Source organism: Crocodylus siamensis, chromosome 1 (genome assembly GCF_052110815.1).
Source record: "Crocodylus siamensis isolate JL-2025a chromosome 1, ASM5211081v1, whole genome shotgun sequence".
Taxonomy (NCBI): Eukaryota; Metazoa; Chordata; order Crocodylia; family Crocodylidae; genus Crocodylus; species Crocodylus siamensis.
Genome location: NC_143395.1, coordinates 419,305,886 through 419,321,638, shown reverse-complemented (window position 1 = coordinate 419,321,638; position 15,753 = coordinate 419,305,886). Strand labels below are relative to the sequence as shown.

General features: G+C 45.5%; 1 protein-coding gene across 2 annotated transcripts in view; it reads right to left on the bottom strand.

Annotated features, from left to right (window-relative positions):
• Positions 1–1,671: 1,671 nt before the first annotated feature.
• Positions 1,672–15,753, bottom strand: part of PGM2L1 (phosphoglucomutase 2 like 1) — a 57,514-nt gene continuing 43,432 nt past the window's right edge. Inside the window, exons 11-15 of one of the 2 annotated variants that reach the window (XR_016439682.1) lie at positions 13,289–13,418; positions 11,916–12,105; positions 10,955–11,088; positions 4,947–7,084; positions 1,672–4,261 (exon numbers count right to left, since the gene is read on the bottom strand). Coding sequence is in view for 1 of the 2 variants with exons in the window: in XM_090030903.1 (XP_089887029.1) it covers positions 6,982–7,084; positions 10,955–11,088; positions 11,916–12,105; positions 13,289–13,418 (557 nt within the window). In the remaining variant the exon portion in view is untranslated. Of the gene's footprint in view, positions 7,085–10,954; positions 11,089–11,915; positions 12,106–13,288; positions 13,419–15,753 lie in introns of both variants that reach the window. The other variant, XM_090030903.1, reaches the window with a different exon arrangement.

Genomic DNA, 15,753 nt, shown 5'->3' with positions numbered 1-15,753 from the left:
CATTTGCTGTTCCCTGAGAACCATACCTCGATGTTCGCACTAGGCCCTTATAATAGATGGGACAGCAGGAGAAAGGTCTGGATGCTGGCAGGGTCCACCACCACCAAGAAGCTTCCTCCATGTCCTGAACTCCTCAGGGCTGCTTTCCGAGTCAACCGCTGCAGGGAGAGATGTCAGTGGCTCAGCAATCTGCACCTTCCAGTCTGTGCAGGGGCTTGTGTGCTGGGTACGAGCACCTGGGAGCTTTCTGCCCCTATTCAGGATCTTATTAGGTTCCTGTGCCAGGAACTCAGATCTCCATGCATTTGTGAGTAGTATTCGGAGCATGCTCATCACCAGTTTCTAGGCACGTGAGAGAGAAGCAAGGCTGACAATATTCGACCACCTGCAGGTGAGGAGACATGCATGGGAGAAAGACAGTGCACACTGAACCCAACCTGTGTTCTCCAGTCCCTCCTTCTGCCCCTTCATCAAAAGGGGGACACACAAGCACGTCCTGCCCCTGAAAGCATTGCCAACCCTTTTTCCAGTATGTGACACCTGACCAGGCTGGACACTTGGTGGCTGCAAGGAGGGAAGGGGACCAGTTGCATCTTTCTGATTGGTGCCCATCTCGCCATGGAGCTGGGGCTTTACCTTGGCGCCCAACCTAGCCATGTGGTGGTTGGATGACATCCCCTCTTGCCCTGTCCCTGAGCTCTTTTGGTCCCTCTGCCCTTTTGTTCCTTCAATCCACTGCCCTAGGAGAAGGGAGCTCCCAGGGTCTTTGTGGGGAGGAAGGACTCCCGGTGAATGGGGGTGCCCTTATCCCATGAGACCTCATGGGGGGGTTTAGAGACCAGATACAAACATGTTTGCAGGCTAACCTTGCTTTACTGTGTTGTGTGTGTCCAAGTGCAACTCCTGAGCCTCGGCACAGTTCAGGTTGGATTGTTTCAGACCCATCTCCACAGGAGGGAGCAATAGGCACAAAGGCTGCAGGTTGCAGGCACTGTATTGATGTAAATAACAGGTTTCAATTTATCCCGAATTCCTGGATGTTCCACCCTAACCCACCCACGTTAGCAGGTCAGTGCCTGGAGTGCTCTCTACATCTGCATTTTGGGAACTGAGCAACACTGGGCCTGAGCCTCAGCCCTCGTGCTACCCATTCATCAGAAAAATCATCGATTTCTGACTGTGCTTGACATTTGTCATATCACTAAGCTAAGCACTCACACAGCCCCGCGCCATTGCAACAGTGTGCCTGAGGCCTGTTCAGAGGGAGGGCTGCACACTTAGAAATCAATGCAAAGACATTTTTGCAGTCTTAGAGCTTACCAGGAAACGTCAGCTCAAATTTTTCTGCTCAATTTCAGCCCACTTAAAATGTCTAGCATGTCCGTGACACATGCTTGGCCCGTCTTCTCGCTGTAGCATCAGGCTGTATGTTATACCCATCCTGAGAGATTGGATAATTTGATTACGTGTATATTGAAGAAATGCGACACTTGTTGTAAGCACTCTTCTATATAGCTAGCATTGCAACTCGGATGGTGAAATAGTTTAGTCCACACTTTCTTCCTTCATCTACTGATCAAAAATTGCTAAACAGCACAACCACAAGAAGCGTCAAAAATACTCCAGCAAGCTCGAGGGAGGGGAAGAAAAGCCACACACTGCACACGTGGAGACTAGCTACTACGAAGAGAACGTTTATTACAACACTTCATTCAGCTAAGTCCACGTAATAATACATACAGAAAAGTGCAAATTCTCAGTCTGTATTTATAATACACCCTAATATCTTAAACAAAAAAAAAGATATAGGATAGGTAACAAGGACAGGTACAGATCTGAAACTCTAAGGGTCTACATCAGGAGCACAATGCTACTTTAGATATCATGGGTACTATTAGAAGAATCAGCTACTGAGCATGCAAGGGAAATAGCTGAATATGGACCTGGAATCAGGATTAGGCTTTCAGTATCCAGGCTTCACCATGTCTCCTTCCCTTCACTGGAGCAGAAAATGCTCGCCTGCTTGTAGCAGGTGCTTCTTGAAGTCATTTGGACCTACAGGCACCAGGAGCACTGATAAACGGAGGAACTTAAATTTTAGGACTAATAATTTCCCTTTTAATGGCAAAAAGACTCCTCAAGTGGCAAGAACCAGGAGCTAGGCTTGAAAGGGGGGCAGGAGGAATCCCCCTTGCTGGGGGGGGGGGGGACTGCTGATCTCAACCTGTGACCCTCGCCATGCAGCTGCGGTTACGACGTCTGTGCTGCAGTGGCGTGGGGAGCACAGCTCTGCTACGCAGGCTCCAGACACCACCCTGCAATGCAACTATGCTGACTGCGTCTTGGGCCCTCCGTGTATTACATCAACTCATCGCCTCTATATCAAGAGAGAAACGTCTTGGCAAATGATCCCACCAACACAGCCACAGGCATTTCCTAGGTGGAGTCTCAGTGAGGAGGTTGTCCCCGGTGAGGGCACACAAGCACCCTGTGCTGTAACGGGCCTCTGCTTGGCCAGTTTTAGGACCGGGGCTCACAGCTTTAGGCGCTCGGGGGTTACTTTGCTACCGTAACAGCAGTAGCTTGGCTGTGCCTGAAAGCAGCAGTGACTAAGCCAAAGCTTTTGCTGTCAGTGCAGGAGCTTTGAGGCCCATCTGCACACAACAAGGGTGTTTTTCTGAACCACCCCTTCGGGATCAAGGGTGCCAATGTGAAGCTCTGATGAACACCACGGAAGGGTAGCAGTCTGGCACGTGTGGAGTGGTATGAAAAGGGACTGGTCCTACCCAAGTACTGTAGAGCCGGGGCTGGCAGTGTTATAATGGCATCCTGCCCGCAGAGATGCAGGGACAGTTGAAAAACCAGTCTCGATCTGCCCTTTGCAGGTACGGGGACCCTCACACTTTACTGCTGTCCCAGGTTGAAACAGTTACCTGTATCCTGCATCCTCTGTACCAAGGGAGAAAACGCTCTCTTGTGAGCCCACAAAGGAAAACTGGGCAGCTTGCTAAACTCAGTGCAAAGTAACTGAGTTGCTGTTAATGGCTTGGAAGATCGATTGAGTGTAGAACTACTTTATTTTGGCTCCTGCCCTGGGCTGGTTTCCATTTATTAAGCTCCTACATGATCATGCACAAAAGCCCGAGGTGCCACAAACAGCTTTACTTCAGCATTGGCCTGATGTTCTCGGCCAGACCCCAGTATGCGATTCCCATTCACTTATTACTGGGTCTAAGAGTGAATTCTGGTGGGTTCAAGGAAGTTGAGAGAGCTTAAAAAATTAACTGTATTCTAGTTATTCACTCCCAATTTGAGGACAAAACAATACACCCGGTGCACATGGAGCAGGGGAGTAAATTCTGCTCTACAACCAACTGGCAGGCTGTCCGCGTTGCATCACGGTATTGCTTCCAGGCAGGAGGACCTATGTTCAGGAGCTTTCTCTATCTGCTCCTGCCGCAGCTAGAAGTACTGCCCAGTTATGGAGAGCAGCAGTGTCAACCCCGCTTCAAGTGATCAACAGGCATGATTTTGTTTCTACTGAGTGAACAGACCATCCTGTCCTGAATGAGATAGGCGCCTAGACGCAAGTACAAAGGTGTATTATAAATATTGAAAATTGGCTGGCAATTCCTGTGCTGTTGGGGCCATCTCCTAGTCCCATGGGAGCCAGGGGGATTTTGCCACAGAACTAGAGTGAGACAGGATCAACCCCTCCGTATGTAGCAGTGCAAAACAAAAACCCCTCAAACTTATCAAATGCCAAAACACAAATCACTGGCTGTCATACAGCTGCAACATGAAGATTTCCTCTACAAACGCATTATAAAAACAGGAAAAAGCGGAGTCAAACATCAAGACAAAACCAGAAGGGGTTGATCAGCTCAAGGATTGCTAACCTTCTCACACAGTGAAAACAAAAGCTATTCAGAATAGTCCACAAGTCCACAGCACTTGGAAGCACAGTGGCACAGCAAAAGTTACTCAGCAGCGAGGTAACAGAATGACATCATTTCACAGTAACAAAAGTAGGGAGGTGGTGATGCAAAGGCAAGACAAAGGCAAAGTCTTCCTCCAATGGAATAGTATGGATACGTCAAGCATTACAGAGACATCAGTGGAAAATACTGGTAGCAGCAATTTGAACAGCAATAATTATTATACCCTTAGAACACATTCATCCTGGAGTCAGTCGCCGACACTCCCACAGCAATACTACTTCCACGACATACTGCTCAAGGACGAAGAGAGGGGGGTGAGCCTGTGGATTAAGAGAACCACAGGTACTCAACTTCTCAGATTTGTTAAGGCTCAACCCCCTCCATGCCCCTACCGCCCCAATTTTTAATCTTTTAAGCATTTAAGACTATATGCACTAAGATGCTTCCATCGTCTATTAAGCAGATGAGATCCAGACCACACTCGGCTAAATCGGCTCCTAGGGAAGTAGATTTGAATGTCTATCACAAAACAGCTTTCTGTTGTGGTTAGGACATCCAGCTAACTGGAACTGCAGCCCCGGGGCCTGATTTAAACTGGAAGAAGTGCTCAGCTCCTTGCCAGAGGCACTCAGTTTTCATCAAGCATCGGCTACGCTGTATGCAGAGCTGGCCAACCACATAACACAACGCTATTTGCTTCTTCTGCAATGTTTAGCTTTGTTCATGCCACACCAAAATGAATTGTTCTCTTCCGAATTACTAAATAAATTAAAACTCCAGAGCGGTTTGAACCCACTGCCTGCAAAATGAATGGCAAAAATTCCACTCACTTCAGCAGGGCCCGAATCTTTTCTTCTATGGAAATTCAACACCAAGCAGCAAGCTACAGAGGATTTTCTCCCATCTCACGGGTACCTCCCGCCATGCTGTGCAATATATCATGAGCTTTCACCCATTTGCCCCCACTACAGCAATCAAATATACAAAAAAACAACAACAAATTACCCTTTTTGGCATTACAGACATTTCACTCAACGGTCCAGACAGCTTGGAAATCACTTTTCTCTTGAAATAAAAATAAATAAATATTGCTTGTAAATAAGAATTTGTGCAACACAGACAAAACTTCCTGCAGTATGCGTACATTCATATACAACTAAAATACTTATTTACGGTCATAGTGCAAAGCTTCGGTCAGCATGAAATATCCAATACCCGCACAGATACATGGTACTCTTTACATCCGCCTAGCTTAGAAACGTATGGTGCCATTCTGCACAGCCCTCTGAAGTCCAGCTATAAGGGTATAATAAGGTGGAGGACAAAGTCAAAGATTTAACAACAGTGGCAAAACATTGGTTTAAACTGGAGTGCCTCTTGGGCTACATAAACATGGCTATATACCCATTTAACAGTAGCTTCACCAAAAAAAGAGGAGGAGTCTTATAGCCATGTTTAAGCAGATTAAGTACACGGGTATATTCCATGCCTATTTGATCTATTTACTTATTTTAGGGCCATATTGGCTAGGAGTCCAGAGCATAACTATCCTTATTGTGAAAGGTTTACATCAATGATTTAGCGGTTGATTTAGTGACCATCATGATGTTGCATCAAAGGAACAGGCTAAGCAGTAAACCCTTTTTCAGGTGTTAAAGGAGCTTTCCAATGCCATCCTACATTCAGAACATGAAAGGCATGTTTTTCTTAAAGGCTACTATAGCATTTTTCACTGGTCTCAACTGCTTTACTTTATAAGGGTTTAGCAGTATCAGGCTCCAGGCAGAGCAGAAGGGACCAGTTGTTAATTATAGGTAGTAGCTAAAAACTTACAAGAAAGGGATAAAGAAAGTGATTGTATAGGGAGGACAGGGATGCAGACACCACAAGGGGTTGGCCAGCAAGTGAAACTGTAAACCATGGAGAGGAGAATGAGTAAAGGGGTCATTATTCACAGCCCCAGTCTCATTTCCCTTAGTTCCCTTTCTCACAAGTAAGAACAGTACACAGACAGCACAATTTAAAGAGGTTATATGGCAATTCCCCCAGGGTTTAAGTCTCTGTATTCCCAATACTTCTTTTTAAGTCTGCCTTTAAAAAAACAAAACAAAACAAAACAAAACCCCACATGCTCTCTTCTCAGATAACGAGGACTGAGATTCAGAAAACCTGAGGATGTTTATGAAGTGGATGAAACCTAAATGGATTAACATCATGCTCAACAGACCTTTGGGGGTTAGACGTACTAATTGAATCCCAAAATGTAGTACAATTTGTTTCGCACTTGGAGGCCCTCCCTAGGAAAGGCACTGTTAGACCAATCAAAACCAACCTGCAAATAGCATTGCATGGATTGCCACTATTGTTTCACTGTCAAGTAAACATTTCCTTAAGATACACACAGGAAGAGAGAGAATGCACCAAGAGCACCTTTGATAACAGAAGGATATTTAAATAGCTACAAATTATACTGTAACCACTTGCCTAAACTAGAAATCCTACTTACAGAACTCTGTTTTTATCATACTTGGTAAATTAAGACCTGTAACAGTAGATGATACCTACACTCACACCACAGCTATGAAGAAGCAGGCTTCTTTTGTCAGTCTGATGTGATCATTTATTCCCTTCCGACTAACAGAACTTTCTGATGTAGTCTTTCAAACCAAAAATTGCTAAGGTATTTTAAGTTAGGTGAACATGAAACCCAACAGCTCAAGCAACCATAGGGTTTAACTGCCATAACCTTCTGGAGTCCTTCGTTTTAAAGTTAATTGCTTTCCACTAATGCAAATGTCTTTTTTGGTCAAAAGAACAGGAAAATAACATCAGCTCCTTTCAAATCAGTCTGGCAGGCTTGCCTTTTTGTAAGAAAACTGACAAAAAGATGCTACTTCTTTATAGGTCTTAAGAACTTAGCCAGTTAAGTAACACACACACATATATTAAATGAATGCTAAATGAAGTTCTTCTGTTCTTGGTTTCTTTGTTCCACGTGATGCAGTGCAAGGAGTCACTTCTTTAACCAACCAGGAGCAAACTAAACAGAGCGCCAGATCAGTCCATTCTTACTGGGCTCAAGGAAATTCTCAACCAAAGCTTCAATGAGTTTCTGTAGTTGCTCTTCCAGAAAGGTTTTGTCACTAGAGGGAGGACATACGAGAGGACACGTTAGATTAACAGCGACCTAGCCAAAATGGCAGCTGTACACTAACTTTGCATTTTAAGAGCCCCTGCATTTTCTGCAGAAGCTTCTTGTCATTGGTTCAGTTTTGATATTCCTCCTTCCTGGATTCCAACACTTGAGAAGTCCAGTCTGTCTAGCTTAGCAAAAAGAAGCTTAAGGGGTGACTTGATTACAGTACATAATTACTTTCATGTAGATCTCTTACCATCTGCTAAAGAGCTTTAAGCAGAGTAGACAAAAGCTTAAGAACCAGTGGCTAGACTCAAAGCCATACAAACTCAAGTTTGGTCCAGACTTTTGTTTTAAACAGTGAAGGTGAATATAATCATTGGAATAAGCTAACAAGGGAAGAGGTGGCTTCTCCATTTCATGGCAGCTTCAAATCCAGACTGGATACTTCCCCAAGGCATGTTTTCAAAAACACAAAAGCAAGTTATTGGGAGTAAAATAGGTATACGTGGGAAAATATGTGGCCTCTAATATGTGTGCCAGACCAAATGATCAAATGGTGTCTTCTAGCTCATACGAAGAAATCTAGTTTAACGAAAGCAGCCAGGGAGCCAAATCTGGACTACATCCAGCAGGACAGACTGCTTCTTGAGATGCACATCACTCTCACCTGTGATTCCCACTGTACTTTACACTGTCACTGGAATTGGGGATAGACCCAGTGAGTGCATCCAAATGTGCAATTAACACGTAGCAAAAAAATCCAGTGCAGCTGGCCCTAGAGTTTATTTCTCCTGGGTGCAGTGTTGACATGTATGTCTGGGACTGCAGCAGGTTGAGCCTAAGAGGAGAAGCCCCGGGCTGGGAGCCCCCAGGGTCAGCCTGCCAGACCAGGGCTGCTCCACCCTGGCTCAACGTGCTGCAGAGAGGCTGACTGGGGCACAAGGGTGCTACAGCATGTGGCTAGCTAGCAAGCAGTCCCAGCATTGTAACACCCTCATGCCCCAGCCAGCCCTGGTCACTGTCTACATGTGCATTTCAGCACACGCAACTACTCTGCTGTAAGATAGTACTTGTCCCAGGCAGTATTATCCTACAGCGGAGTTAATTAATTGACTGTTTAATCAATTAATTAGTCCGTTCCACAGTGAAAGCACATGTTGATGCACCCTGTCTGTTTTTATGTGGCATGGGTGGTACTCATTTCAAACTGCTTTGGTCACCTTGTACTAGAGCTAGAGAGACACTGCTTGTTCTTTATGTCACCCCCTTGTATACAACATTTAAACATAGGAACAAGTAATACATTTCAGTTGCTATTCTGCTTCTAATTGTGACAATGAACACTGCTGTTAAAATACTGACTTGTTACTTAACCTTGTTACAACAGAAATCTATTAAAAGATAGTTCATTGCAGTAACCCTTCTATATGTTAATGAAAATCTGTTAACTGGAAATTAAAATATATCTTCAGATCTGGAGACCTCACAGCAGATGCTCAAATCTGAATTTAGGTGCCTTAAGTAGCCACATTTTGCACAGACAACGCATCCATAGCTCCTCTTGCCCCTGTGGAGCACGTGTGGGCATATGGGCACTTAGCACTCTGCGGGGAAAAAGTGAAAAAAAACCCCCAAAGTGGCCTGCGAAGGCCTGTTCAACTTGGAAAAAACAGGAGGCGTCAACAGTGAGTAATGAGATCATGCTGAATTTATTATTTTTGCCAGAAATTTAGACTCTATAAGGGTTTGTGATGACCCCCACTCCCCCAATCACATGAGGTTCCATGAACAAAGCCACTGACTAAATTAGCCTTTTGAGAAAGGGGGAGGAGACAAACCAAGATGCCTGCTGAAATGGGAAGAGTGCCACACAGAGTAATTCAAAGCTATGATTTCATTATCTGCCAATGTAAACAATAGGAACTCCTGAAAAAGTGGATTGTGTCCTAGGCCAGATCCAGAAGTGCAGGCACATACGGTTTGTGGCACCGCAAACCTCTTTGCAGTGCTACAAACCACACACCCGGCACATTAAAATGTGCCCCGCACTGCAAATTTGCAGCGAGGGAGCAAAATTTTCTAAGAGAAAATCCTGGTAGTGAAAAAAAAAAAGCCACAAAAAAATGCCCAAAAAACCCAGCAGCACAAGCTACAGGAGTGTACGCTGGCAGACATGGAGGTTTGGTCCTCCAGGAAGACACTGGCTGCCAGTCAGAGCATCTCCCCATCTCTTGCTGTCCGCCAGCTGCTCCAGCACTCTAGGAGCCGAAAGCAGCGGGGAAACAGCTCTTCGCCTGAAGTGTGGCATGTTCCCCTACATCAAACCCCACATGCAGGGATGTCCGCAGCAGCAAAAAGCAGCAGCACAAGTATGTGCTGCTGTTATTTTTGCCACAGCAAATGCATGCCCCTGCATGTGGGGGACTTGCCCCAGCTGCTGGTTGATGTTCTTGTCAGTAGAAGCACAGATTGAAGGAAAAGGAAAGTCCTTCACTCCAAAAGAAATGGATAAAAAGTTACCGCAATAACAGTTGCCTGAAACTCATCTCTCCAGTTGCTCTACTGCTGAGGCAACTGTACTTTGTGGTCACACTTTGGGTGCATGCCACTGACATGCCTCCCCCTCTATGCGGCACTGGTCAGGCCGCAGCTGGAGTACTGCGTCCAGTTCTGGGCGCCACACTTCAAGAGGGACGTGGACGATATGGAAAGAGTTCAGAGGAGGGCCACTCGTATGATCAAGGGTCAGCAGGGCAGGCCTTATGAGGAGAGGCTACGGGACCTGAACCTGTTTAGCCTCCGCAAGAGAAGGTTAAGGGGGGACCTTGTGGCCTGCTACAAACTGGTCAGGGGGGATCAGCAGGTATTGGGGGAGTCCCTGTTCCCCCGTGCGCTGCCAGGAGTGACCAGGAATAACGGTCACAAGCTGGCGGAGGGTAAGTTTAGATTAGATATTAGGAGGCGCTACTTCACAGTCAGGGTGGCTAGGGCCTGGAACCAGCTTCCAGGGGAAGTGGTGCAGGCTCCTAGCCTGGGGATTTTTAAAAGGAAGTTAGATGAGCACCTTGCCGGGGTCATCTGACCCCGGTGCTCTTTCCTGCCAAGGCAGGGGGTCGGACTAGATGATCTACCTAGGTCCCTTCCGACTCTAGCTACTATGAAACTATGAATACTCAATCCCTATCCTGAACCCCATTTCCCATGTGGAGAACTCTTCCCCCTTCCATTTGAAGAATGAGGGCCCCTGGCATATGTCCACTTAATGGCGCAGTGGAATCTGATCCCAAATCCCAACAATCATGCATCCTGCCATGCCACCCATGCATGGTGGAAGGTGCAATTTTGGGACTGGACAATCAAATCTCAATCATGCCATCACTATTTGATGCTGCAGGAGGAGCCAGGGATCATAACCCCAGCCTCCACTTACACTGGCCAACTAGGCTTTGGCCAACAATTAGCTGACTGCTGGCTCTGGCCCAGGTCTCAAGCAAGCCCCAGTGCAGTCGCAGGGCCAACCATCAGCTGACTGTCAACCCCAGCCATAGATTCAATTTAAGGTGCCACAAAAACCAGCAATTAAAAACTTTCTGCATTGTATATGGAATGTTTTTATGAATTGCTCCACATTTTATGGCTTCGCATGTAGCACTTTGCCGATTTATGTCACAATGAGCATGTTAATCGCAGTATAAATGTAATGTGTAGAGAGGGCCTGAGTAACATGTAGGGCATGAAGGACATGCTTTGAGAAGTAGGGGTGTAGACCCACTACCCTACATTTGGAAATATGGTTCATTCAAGCAGAGAGGAATAAAGTGCAAAGATGTCCAAATCAGCACGTCTAATACAACACAGGGAGGGAAAACCTCACCTTTGTCCAGGTGGTGCACACATCTCCGCATAATACTTTATCTTTGGTTCAGTTCCACTTGTGCGGAGAGTGGCAACGCAGCCGTTCTGAAACGTGAAGGTGATCATCTGACTGTTCTTACTCACAGGCAGAATCTAGGTGGTAACAACAACAGCAAGAACAGTTTAATCCCAACATTCAAACACACACTTGCCACCTAACAACATTCAGTTGTATTGCATACATGTTATCTGCAACCCCACAAACAAGCAGTCTATAAAAACTGTTATAGGGTGAATGTATTAATCACATATAACATGGTATATTCCATGTTAAGAGGGTATAGATAAGATGCTTACTAATTAAAAAAAAAAACAAAAAACCCAGAACTAGTTCAAAGCAGTTTTACCAATAAGGCCAATATCCTTTAGCTTTGCCATCAGTCCACTAACCACAAGTACTATCGTGTTCCTGAACTATACCTAAACTAACTCATGGCTTTTTTCCAATTATGTTCACACCCTGAAGCTTCATAAAGCAATGCCTATAACTAGTATGCAAAGGTGATATCAAACCTTGCCATGAAGTCCTACTCAAAAAGCTGATTAAGGAAAGCAAGGGGGCTTTTTGATGATTAGGAAACTTACTTTAATTCAAAGTTAAAAGAAAAGCTGCAGTAGCTTCAAGGTAATTTGAAGAACCTGATTGTTAAAGTTTTTACCTACTGATGCTCTGTTTTATCACATATCAAAAAAAAAAAAAAAATCAGTGGAAGATAGTTCAGTTGTTTTAAGAAGGTTCCCCCAGTATCTATAACTCAATTCATTTTGCATGTGAACAATGAAGTTTATGCCCAAAGCATTACATCTTTCTCCATTGTGAAAAATACCTTTTTTACCCAATTAATTCACAGGCTAATGACCACAATTTTGAGCCATTAGGCTAATTCCCTCCATCACATGCAAGTACCATGTAAACTCACCGATTTGTTATTAAGCTGACTGCTATCATACCCAGTGGTCACATCCCGTATGTGCAATATATTAAAAGGACCACAAGCCTTTGGATAGGATTTTGGAGCATCAAAATTCCGAAGCTTTTCAAATATCCTCTTTATAGTAGGAGGGTCATAGCACAAGAAATAGGAGGTCTTTGAAATGTGATATCCATACCTGCAAGGAAAGATTCTCTCAGGGAAGACTCATTGAAATGCAATGTGATCTTTCATAGCTATGAGAATGTGGGCAGTGAATGTGGATCTCCCAGCAGAACTCACTTTGCAATTCAGAATCCACACTTCCATTTCAAAATATTTCCAACCTTTCTGTTTTTAAAGGGCTTGGACAGTATAAAACAAAGCATGATAAGCTCAGTCTAATGGAAGTGAATGTCACTCTTCAACCAGAAATGGGCCCCAACAGCGAAGCCCAAAATATAACAGCCCTCCATCTTTATGAAAGCGGACTGAATGCAGCAGAGACAGAATAGGAATTGTGTATCGCCAACAATACAGGATCCCTTTTGGAATCTGGAAAATTTAATTTGAGCCAAAGACCTGATCCTTGTGTTACTATCCTCAGAGCAACAACACCCAAGCCATCTCTAGTCTTCCTTGGGCCTCCATCCTCAACACACTTCCATCCCTTTCTAGACGTAAAGAGCAGCCCAAAGGGTTGCCACCCCACCCCTTTCTACCTTTCTGATTTCTAGTAAGGCCTAAGGAAATGAGCGGTGAAAAGTCTTTCCAACAAACTGAGCTGCCCTTGCCAATGCTAATTTTCCAATCTCGGTGTGTACTGTGCTGAGTCTATTCTACCATAATCTGCATCTCAAAGAGCAATCTCAGTTCAGCAGTAGTCAGAACAATGGCTGGAGATAACAGTGAAGGGAGATATGCAAAATTAAAGTCTAATTCACAGGCCAGAGGCAGCAAATGTCTTTGCAAGTTCAAGGGACTTCTACATTTCCCTTTTTAGAACATAAACTCCTCTGCTGTCTGTAGGAGACCCAGCATAATGGGAACCCAATGCTGAACAGATATCTGGGTACACGCAACAAACAGTAAGGTATGAGTGAAATTGGTGTTGACCAAACACTGCTGCAATCACTCTTCTCAAGAAAAAAATCCACCAGCCTCCTTTGACCTACAAAGCACAAGTGACAAGATCTCCATCTTTAATTAACTGCTGTTACATGGAATACTGTATCTGGTCGCATGTACTTGGTTTTGTATAGAGGACAATATCCTATTGCCAGGTGGCTGACATTGTTCTGACTGAGATAGTCACCGGTCATGCAAAGCTCTGGCAAATTACAAAGGGAAAGTAGAACGTATTAAATAACAAGAGAACTCACAGTTCATAGATCTCAATTAGTTTCTGTGCCAATGTTAGGTTCTTGGTTTCCAGGTACGATGCCATTTCAGCTGTCACCACAGCTGCACTCACGCCATCTTTATCCAACACTGAAGTGCCACACAGGAAACCTAGGAATCAAAAGACTTATTTTGGAACTGTATAGAGAAAAGCTATGCTGTTTCCGTTAGTTTTACTTGGGTAAAGCTTTAACTCTAAATACTCATGATGCATCCAACATGTGTCCAACAACAGTCACTGTATTGATGAGCAGACACTTCCATCTGCCAAGAGAGCCAGACCAACAGAAGAGTCATGGGTTGGAAAGATATGTGAAATTTAATTCCAGGCTAACAGAAACCTATACTTTCTACTATATGAAAATCCCTTCTGATGTCACGTGAGCAAAATACGGATCACAGTCTGAATCCAACCCACCGAAGGATTGTCTGGCCTGCGGCAGGTCCCCCAGTCCCACTCAGCTGAGGCGCAGCCCAGGCCATGGCGTGTGTGGCCAGTTCTACCACCCCCAGGCACACAGTGGCGTTGGGATGGCACAGAAGACAGACTTGCTTCCCAGCAGCGGCTCCGTCTGGCTGCCACTGCCACCAGACCTGGTCCAGCTGCCTGGGCACCTCAGTGAGTCTGTCTGGCACTCACCACCAGGGGTGGGACCTGCATGGGTAGGGCACACGGCCAAGTGGAGGGGGAGGGGATGGGGATGGGGCTGCGGGTGGGCAGGGAGCTGTGTTTGGGAGTGGGACAGGCAGGCAAGGTTGAGATCGTAGGGCAGTGACAGTGTGAAGCTGGGGTTGGGACCCAGGGCACAGCTGCCATCCACTGCCCACACAGCCCTGCGACGGGCATGGGTTCCATGGGAGGGGCATGTAGGGAGCAGATCGCAGCTCGGCCCCAGGCCCCGGTCCCGCTCTGTCACTGCCCAGAAATCCCAGGGTCTCCATAGAGACCAACTGGGACGCACACGGGCAGGGTGCATGGCCAGGTGGACAGAACAGGGCATGGGCAGGCAGGGGGCTGCATCTGAGGCCAGGATCTTGAGGCAGTCACAGCACAGGGCTGGGGCCCAGGGCAGAGCCACAATCTGCTCCCTATGTGGCCCTGCCTGTGGAAGCAACACAAGGCCATACTGCCAGCAGATCGTGGCTCTGCCCAAGGTCCCATGCCGTCACTGCCCTGTGATCCCACCCCATAATCCTGGCCTTGCCCACCCCTCCCTTTCTGCCACCACATTCGGGAGTTTTGGTGAGCGATTGTACAGGGGAGGTAGTGAGGAGGCAATGCTGACCCAGTCTGCAACAGCTCACCAAAACTCTCCATATGGCCCACTGGCCCTAATAATTGTCCACCTCCGTGTTAAGCAGAGATGATTTGTGGGAGTACACTCTGTGTGCTGCAGAGAGAGCTGTCAGTGACCAATTCAGGATGGGCTAGTACTGTTTAGTCAGTCAAGGATCTAATGTCCCAAATTAGCACTGCCAATTAAGTTGTTTCCAGATCTCTTCTAAAACATAACAGTGTAACTCTTGAGGTCACTATAAATCTCTTTGTACTTAGTATCTAAGTGTAGGATGTTAAAAGCAGGCCTGTTTCCGGTCCAAATTTCATCTTGGGTAACTGTTTTATGCTCCTCTTAACTCCACTTTAAAATTTAATTAGATATGTTGCTCCATACCGCCTCTGCTCAAATGATATACTGTCATGTGCCACTAAACATCTGACATATGGAAACCTTTCTGGGGCTGGAGTGCTGCCTATATAAGCCCTAATAAACCTCAGAGGATTCCCAGGAGGCTTACTTAGTTGTAAAGTGCTTGGAGATGCTATAGTGAAAAAAAGCATGAGTGCTGGAAGTCATGTAATGAAATGAAAAATGTTTTAGATAGCACTTTAGAACGATTGCTGATTAGCAGACTGGAGAGTTGAAAAAGAAACCTTAGGTACGCTAGAAACATTTTATGGAAGAAGTATTCCCCTAGAATTTTTTGAAAATCCTAGTTACAATTCTTTTTGCTTTAAGAGCTACTGACCATTAAATGATGGGCTGGTCGGAGCACACATACATGCACACACATGCACGCACCTCCTTTTCTCCCAATCAAGAAGTTACTCCACAATTGTATGTGCTCAGGTTCCTCACATCATGTTGCTGTAAAACATTTAGTACTGGCTGCTGTCAGACAAAAGAGATGCGACTGATCTGATTGCCCGCTAGCCAGATCCAGTATGGAGATTGCTAGGTGCCTGACCAAGAGAGCTCTGGACTGGGGAAAGGAACTTAACACAAGAAAGTGTCGGTGCAGGTCTAATTAGAAAGGAGAGCTGGCTTATGTTCTACTGGTACAGTTTGCTCTGTGATGGCAAATTAACTATCACATGCCTACAAATTCAAGGGGAAAAAAAGTCTTTAAAATGGACCACGTAATATAACAGTAAATCTAAAAACAT